The 8,630-nt window shown below is 35.0% G+C and overlaps 1 protein-coding gene across 1 annotated transcript; it reads left to right on the forward strand.

Annotated features, from left to right (window-relative positions):
* The first annotated feature begins 255 nt into the window (after positions 1-255).
* Positions 256-8,261, forward strand: LOC132304060 (protein arginine N-methyltransferase 1.6). The gene is made up of 14 exons (XM_059801564.1): positions 256-648; positions 1,304-1,538; positions 2,033-2,158; positions 2,672-2,836; positions 2,914-3,032; positions 3,114-3,217; positions 3,642-3,913; positions 5,362-5,598; positions 6,015-6,088; positions 6,961-7,054; positions 7,145-7,294; positions 7,387-7,461; positions 7,585-7,681; positions 7,896-8,261. The coding sequence occupies exons 1-14, from the start codon at positions 308-310 to the stop codon at positions 8,048-8,050; spliced, it is 2,244 nt and encodes a 747-aa protein (XP_059657547.1). The 5' UTR covers positions 256-307; the 3' UTR covers positions 8,051-8,261.
* The last annotated feature ends 369 nt before the right edge of the window (positions 8,262-8,630 follow it).

Raw genomic sequence — 8,630 nt, forward strand, 5'->3', positions numbered from 1 at the left:
AAATTTATAAGAAAATTTCTATATAATACCTCTTAAAATTTTTAATTTCTAAAGTTATATCCTAAATTTTCTTTGTTTTCTCTTATGCTCCTAAAATTCCTTTAATTTCCTTAGAAAAGGTAAAAACATTTTACTCCATTTTACAAACGGGGACGGAGACCGCAACCGGGTTCCCGTACCAAACCCGACCCGTTCCCACTCATCGACGCACCACAAAGTCTCGAACTCTGTCTCGCAGTTTCACCTTCCCTCACCATGTGGCTCAAGCTCGACCCATGTCGCCACAAACCTTAAACCCCTTCTTCTAATGCGTTCTTCAATCCACAAAACCCTAACTTTCTCATCTCTTCTCCACATAATCACCCGTCTCAATCCCTCCCCAATCACTCAATTCAACCCCAATCCATTACGAACCATGAGCTCCGTGTCGCCTCAGCGCATGTTTCAGCTCAGGCTCGACCCACTCACCGGTAACTCGGACTGGGTCGTCATCGAAGAAGAAGAAGACCCAGTTGCAGAGAATGCTCCGAAACCTCTCTTGGCCACGACTTCGTACCTCGACATGCTTAATGACTCTCGCAGGAACAGAGCCTTCCGTGAAGCCATTGACAAGACCGTAACCAAACCTTGCCATGTTCTCGATATTGGGTACTCATTACATGTCTCAAATTGTTCATCTTACTTCAGTACTTGTAGTCGTTTGTTGTTAATACGTGTGTGTGATTTTGGAGTTGTATTTTTTATTTTTTTGGTCTAATTATTGCTTTAACCAACATTGGGAATGTGGTTAACAGACTCTCTGTACTTGAGATAAATCAAGAATCAAAATTTAGAACTTGTTTAGCTAATTCACAATGATTACACCCAAAATTAAATAAATGAAAATTAAATATTAATGAAGTTAAACTATCTAATTGGTAAAATAAAGAATCCAAATTTAAAACTTGTGTAGCTGATTCACAATGACTGCACCCAAAATTAATTAAATGAAGGATAAAATTAAATATTAATGAAGTTAAACTATCTGATTGGTAAAATAAAGAATCAAAATTTAAAACTTGTTTAACTGATTCATAATTATTGCACCCAAAATTCAATAAAGCAAGGGTAAAATTATATATGAATGAAGTTAAACTATATGATTGGTAATGTTAGTTATCATAATTATTTCAAAATGCTTTGGGCAGTTTCATTCAGTGACCGTAGTCAAAATGTCAATACAGTGTTAAATTTTGATTTTGTTAATGAAGGTATGCAAATAGTTGGTTTTTTCTATATCATGATATGATAGTTAATTTTGCAGTGCTGGAACTGGCTTGTTGTCAATGATGGCTGCGCGGGCTATGGGCTCTGGCGACTCAACAACGTGTTCGAGTTCTGAGGGGAGGGTCACAGCATGTGAGTCATATCTTCCTATGCTGAAGTTGATGCGGAAAGTTTTGCATCACAATGGTATGGGAAGGAAAGTACGTGTTATCAACAAGCGGTCTGATGAGCTAGAAGTAGGCATGGATATTACTTCACGTGCGGATGTTCTTGTGAGTATAAGTTCTTTTTTCACACCTGCATAAAACTTGGCGTCTTTGTTGTTTACTTTTGTTATTTTATTTCAATTTATAAACGTTGCTTAAGATAGATAGATAAGGTGATAAATGTCCTGGTTACATGATACATCTATAATGGATATGGAGTTGAATGTAGTGAAGAGTGTAATTTAGAATCCGAAAAGCAAGAAAAAAGTATGTTGCATGAAGAAAATAAACTCCAAGGGTCGGAATAGCTAATTTTCTTATTGTCCTATATCTCATGGAGAATGCTTATGGCTATTTGTTTGATGAAATATTTGGCAATTGCATGCTATTGCTTGCAAGGCCTTACGGGTGAGCATCACTGAACATCCATGGCCTTTATGCTTTTGTGTGCAGATTCTCATTCTCATGTAAAAACTTTGTAGTAGTATATATGCATAGGGATATGCTACTGAATTCGATTCGTTGTCTTTATTATATTAAATGTCAAATTCTAAATGCAGGTCAGTGAGATACTAGACTCAGAGCTGTTGGGCGAAGGATTGATTCCAACTTTACAGCATGCACATGACAAGCTATTGGTGAAAAATCCGCAAACAGTACCATACCGAGCAACAATCTATGGCCAGGTGTTTGAGCAGACCTACTATAATCTTTATGTTTTATTGCCAAGTGTTCAGTTGTTCTTTCGTTATTCTTTTTCTTCCTCAATTTCTAAGATGTTTATAGCTTACTTTCCTTGTTTTCTTTGCAAGTGTTTTAGGTAAAATGTCATATTTGAATTTCTTTATCTACTTTCACTTGTAAGATACTGATAATTTGCTTCCCTGACCATCCTCCTCTTTAGCATTCTAGGTGCATTTTCATGAATGGACCAACCCATATATACCATCGAACAAAAATTTTGTACTTCCATGGAGAACCTTTGTTGTTTCTATGTGCTCATTTTTATCCTTGAGTTGCATGTTCCTTTTAACTTTTTCACAGTCCATCTTATGATGCCTGATATTTGTCTTTGTTAGTTTTTCACTGTGTTAACTTGATTCTAATCTGTTTGGGTTGGCAAAGGCTTTCTTTAATAATTTCAGTGCTCACATTAATACAGTGTTGTTCTTTCTGCTTTTCTCATGTTGTCTGCTCAGCTGGTTGAAAGCGCATATTTGTGGAAGCTGCATGATTTATATAATAATGAAACAAAAGCATCGGATGACATTCATCTTACCCCAACGGGGATGGAAACTATTTTATGCATTAAACCTCAACAGTACTCCATGCATTGTGATGCAATAAAAGAAAAAATTAAACTGGTGAGACATTATTTACATTTTAAGAAAAACTTACTTAGAAAGGCTGTTTGTTTCTACTCAGTTTAGTATTCACCCAGCTTTCAGAGCCCTTCAAAATTTTTGAATTTGACTTTTGGAGAAGGCCAGAGAGTCATGGGGAAGCTGACCTATGCATTAAGGCAATTAATGATGGTACAGTTCATGCTGTTGTCTCATGGTATATGTTTTGCACACTTACACTTATTTCTGTCACAAAATTTTTTAGGAGGATTATGCCAGTATTTGGTTTCTTTTTCAGGTGGATACTTCAGCTTGATTCTGAAGGGATAATCTTTTACTCCACCAGCCCAAAATGGGTTTGTCACCCTTTTAACATGAAAGACCTGCACTCATCATTTCCTAGTGAGTTGAGGCATTTTATGTTAATTTGTCTGATTATCGTATACTCAAAGTATCTTTTGAAGTAACCTAATGAAGGAATTAACGCAGATGACAATAATGAGACGCTTACTAATGTGTTTTTAATGGCATCTGAAGTAATTTAATTGGAACTTAGATCATTGACACTCATATGTTAATGCATATTTTATGCTAGAATTTAACCCAAAAGGCATTTTTCATAAAGATACTATATTCATCGTTAGAAAATATACGCATACTTTTACATAACATTTTCAATTCTTGAACAAGTAAATGCTGAACTAAATAGAGATCATCTGTTTAAGATCCTTTGCCTCAGACTTGGTAATTTCATACTAAATAATACAAGAATTGTGTTTTATGCTATTCCTTTCCATTTTATAGCTTTATTTTGATGCTTCTCTAGGTGCTGGGGATTGGTGTGACCATTGGAAACAATGTGTCTGGTTCATCCCAGGGAAAGGTTTGTCTGTATCCAAGGATGAAGACATTCACTTATATGCTAGTCATACTGATATTAGTGTTTCTTACAATCTCAAGAAACAAGCCTGGGGATCAGAGATTGGGCAGCATGACTATTGTGCTCAAGATTGTCAACTCTTTTTATCACCAGAAAGAATTGCAATATATGGAAACAGCAGTTGGAGATGTTCCATGTTAAGAGCCATAAAAAGTGTTGTAAGATCTCTCTCTCTCTCTCTCTCACTCTCACACACGCGCTCGCACGCACGCGCAAATGCATAATATCCATCATGTATCAGGGTGCTCTATTTATCCTGTGAAATTACCCAAAAATAATTGACAAAAAATGAAAATTGTGCTCGGCTTTGAAATTTTTTGCCACACCAATAAAATTATTTTCTTTTCATGCCTACTTAGCTAATTTAATGTTCCATTGTAAAACTCAGTCTCAGCTTGCTAAGAAGCTAATAAAACAATACATTTGGCATCCTTCTGTATCCATATTGCCTGCTTAATGATAATTATGTGGCCTACTTCCTTGTAAAAATGAGAGTTTGTAAATGAAGACTGATAAAAAATATTTGCTTTCTTTGATGTTAATGTGTGGTTTTGGTTTTCCTGAAACTTGTACACCTAAAATATTTGCTTTCTAAAGGCAAGACCATTATGGAGATTTCACAATTTCATGGTGCCAGGATACTGATTATGTATCTTACTATTGCTTTCGGCCAGAATAAGAATGCTGGATCTGTTTTGTGATTGCCCTTTTTCTTTATAGTGTAAATCCTGTTCTATCATATCATTCATGCCTGACAATCTATTAAAAAAAGGATTTTTGAGAATACTGCTTTATATTTCCGCGCCAGGACGAACCATACTTAATTTTAATATATTGCAAGGATGCTTATAACTGTGTAAATTCTCAAATTTGGTCAACAGGCTTCTCAGGTATTGTAATATGTAAATATTGAGTGCCATACTCCTCTTGCTGCCAGAATAATAATATGTTTCCATGAAGTTCTTTGTTCAAAAGTTGCAGAAGAAAAGGTTTTGTGTGTTAACTATTCCTTTTGGTCACTTGCATTTTTGGTCTTTTAATGTGTATTCTCTTGTACACCGACTGGACAAAGTTATTCTTCTCTTTCGTGGCCATTCTGTGCTAGAGATGCAAGATTTAATTTGTAAAATAATGCCTTTCCTTAAAGTTGCAGATATATATACATATTTTTTTATACATGTCATGCTATCTATGCCATTTCTTAAAAAATGGTGCTTTATTATCATCATTTTATTCTTTATCGTATTCTTTATCCTATCTAATCTATCTGAAGCAAGTGACGGCCAACAAATTATGCTCTGTTAGTCCTTCAGTAAGGGCAACATCCATGATTCTCTCGATGTTTGACTTTGACCCCTATTAAATGCCTCAAAATTTTAATCAGTTGTTTCATTGATCCTTAGGTGCTTGCATTGGTTTTGTATCCGTGCTTGATAATAGAAACCATCTAAATTGGCTCACATCTTTTATCATCTATATTAGGCCTGTACCGTACTTTGAGATTTTTCAATTACACTACTACATTGTTTATATTGCTTTGCCCCTTTTCCTTTTCATTTAGCGTATCACCCCTTTAGTTTATTAATTTTACTTTTTTTATTTGCAGTTGCAGCAAAAAAATTGCTCCTTATGTGTTGTTGCAGATGACAGTCTCTTCTTAACAACTGCTGTTGCCCATCTTTCCAAAACATCACATGTAATATCATTGTTCCCTGGGCTGCGCGAGAAGGGTGCCCAATATTTACAAGCTGTTGCTGTTGCAAATGGCTATTCAATGGATCGAGTAGAAGTTCTAGATAGGAGGAAAGTCCACTTGACTATGCATGATACTCGTCATAAAAAGGTTATTTTAAACTTGTGTACCAACCTGATTTTATGATCTAGATTTTAAGGTCTCTAATGTTGCAGTATTTGATAATTGAGCCAAAGGTTATTGTAAGTTTCCAAATCATCAATAGCTAATATCCATGCAGTTTACCAAAGGTGGTGTAGCTTAGTGGTATCTCCTCCATCTCCCAAAGTGGGAGGTTTTGAGGGTTCAAGTTCCGTAGTGGCATGTGGGGGTGTGAGTTTTTTTGCCAAGGGGAAAAAAATATCCATGCAGTTTCATGCTACTTTGACTTTCAATTAACCCAGTGCTTGAACATAAAATTTCTCCTTTTTTTTTGGTTTATCTTTATGGAAGTCATTAAATCAAGATGCTGCAGACCAACAACAAATCTTTGTAAACACGTGGGATTTTCATATTTTTCTCTGCAGGTTGACCTGTTGATAGCAGAACCATTCTATTATGGAAACGAAAACATGCTTCCATGGCAGAACCTCCGGTTTTGGTAAATAGCACCATTTTCATTTGCTTATATAGTTTGTCATTATTTGAGCATCAAAATTTTGTTTTCTTTGTTCATTACCTTATTTCTAAGTTAATCTGATAATTTTCATCATGAGTGATGTATTACATTTGCTTCTTTTACCCTTACGGAAAAAGAGAAAAAACAAAAGAAAAAATAAAAAATTAATATTTATTTTTTATTCTCATCTCATTAGGACATGGTATTTAGAAATATTTTATGCATATTTGAATCAAATAAGTTGGATTTAATGTATTTTGTCTAGGAGTTTTAACTGGGTTAGTCTTGGATATTACTGAAAATTCAGTGCAGGATATGAAAGAGCTGAGGAAACCATTTTTGCTTTGTACCAGAATTCTTTTATTACAAGTATTTAAAAACCTCCTTTTTTTTTCTTTTTCTTTTTTTTTTTTTCTTTTCTTGGTGGGTTCATTGGGTTGAAAGTGTTCAATTTTTTTAGTATAACTCAAAAATGTTGTTGAAGTGGAAAATTATTTTGATTATCTGCAATTGGGAGTGCAATGAATTGCTTATCAAATCAATAAGTTGTCGGATAGTCACTTTGGTTTACTATATATAACGGGAACATATCTGTGGACACTATATGTCAAGTGTTAGTCAAACTTTACTGTCACAATTCACAAACACAAATCATCTTAAAGCTTCCATTAGTTTCTGTGTGACGGATTAAGGTGTAACTCTTCCTGAATGGATGCATCTTCACATAATATGATGAACTTTACACAATGTTCCGTATGAGTGGTCCACTAAAGTATGTTGATTACTCTTGCTTGCTATTTTGTAATTAAGTTCTGACTTACCTATTTATTCTTTCACTTTGTAATGGATTTAAGGAAGCAGCGAACTACGCTGGACCAAATCTTATCTAATGATGCACTGATAATGCCTTGTAAAGGAATATTGAAGGCCTGTGCTATGTCCTTCCCGGTGAGTCCATGTTATATCTATTGGTTTGAACCAAGTATTTCATTATGTTGTATGAATCCTAAATTTAAGGTTGCAAACTTTTTTTTATAGGACCTTTGGAAAAGCCGTCGCTCCCTAAAAGAAATTGAAGGTTTTGACCATTCGGTTGTCAATGCCACTTTAGGGGCATGTGGTGATTTACCTGCATCAACGGAGAGTTCCTGTCTCCCTTTTTTCATCTGGCGGTGTGGGGAGATTAAGGTAATGAATCTATGTTTTGCAGAGTGTAGACTAATTTGAAAGAAGATGAAGTGACAGGTATATCAATTACAATTGTTTTGAATTCATTTCAGGAACTTAGTGAGAGATTTAATGTCATGGAATTTGATTTCACCAAGCCAATAAGCCCCTGCTCTGGAAATGCCCAGGTATTATAATGTGCACTTTGTAGGCGAAGTGGCATTGCGCACTTGAACATGCTTGTTGGACATTGTGGACTGCCACGCAAGGTATCGAATGTGATGAACTTGCAAATAACATTTTTACTGCAGGTTAAATTTAAAGAGCTGGGGACATGCCATGGCTTTGCGCTTTGGATTGACTGGGTGATGGATGCTGAAAATTCCGTTGTGCTATCAACAGGACCAGGTATATTTAGCATTTAGTTTTATCGTTACATGCTGGAGGGAATAACCGAGTTCTTGACGTAGTTCTTGCTACTTTAAACCCTCTTAGTTACGCCGTCTTAATTAGTTTAAAAATTATTGTAATTCCCCATTTGCGAAGTTCAACCTTTACTGGATCAGTACATGACCTTGATTCTATTTATGTTCAACTTCTAATAAGCTCGATTTATGTTCAGATCAAAGATATTGGAAGCAAGGACTGAAGTTCTTGACCAAGCCTGTGGCAGTCGGGATTCACGAATCAAGTATAGGTGAATGCTGTTCAGCAGAAATTGAAGCGTCGTTCGACCCATCAACCGGTGAACTCGTCGTTAATTATGCTTTCTCATGACCCAAATAGGCAATATCACGGTATCATAATTTGGACTTTTTATTTTTGGTGTCCAAAATATATTTATTTACATTTTCATAGCAAAACGGTATAATATTGTATCGTGAATTTTATTTTTAATGCATGTAAAAGCTCAAACTTACTATATTTTTGGGTTAGAGATTTAACTCCCCAATAGAATTTACAATGCAGAATTTTCTTTTTTTCATAATCTCTCCATTGTACCATGAAGTACTTCAATCACATGCCTTACCTAGATTTATTATCAATTTTTACCAAATATGATGTAATCTGTATCTGTTTTTGATTCCAACAATTTTTTTCATCAGATAACCAACTACTTTAAGGTTAAGGATTAGACCTAGAATTGCTTGCAAGAAATGTCTTATGCTATATTGGGCACCTCGAATTTGGGATTAGAACCTTTGGAAAAAATTTAGGATAAATTTTGAATTAAACTTTCTCCAATTCTAAATCTACTTATTACTATCCCAAATAACGTTAGTACTATCTCAAGGATAAATTGAATTAAACTTTCTCCGATTCTAAATCTACTTATTACTATCCCAAATAACGTTAG

Source organism: Cornus florida, unplaced genomic scaffold, assembly GCF_030987335.1.
Source record: "Cornus florida cultivar Cherokee Brave unplaced genomic scaffold, ASM3098733v1 CherokeeBrave_3.0.0_Hap2_Chr04, whole genome shotgun sequence".
NCBI classification, from domain to species: domain Eukaryota; kingdom Viridiplantae; phylum Streptophyta; class Magnoliopsida; order Cornales; family Cornaceae; genus Cornus; species Cornus florida.

Coding starts and splice junctions, on each gene's coding strand:
- LOC132304060 (XM_059801564.1), top strand. CDS start 308: ATGCGTTCTTCAATCCACAAAACCCTAACTTTCTCATCTCTTCTCCAC. Junction 2,837..2,913: donor TAAAAGAAAAAATTAAACTG/GTGAGACATTAT, acceptor GTATTCACCCAG/CTTTCAGAGCCCTTCAAAAT. Junction 7,682..7,895: donor TGTGCTATCAACAGGACCAG/GTATATTTAGCA, acceptor ATTTATGTTCAG/ATCAAAGATATTGGAAGCAA.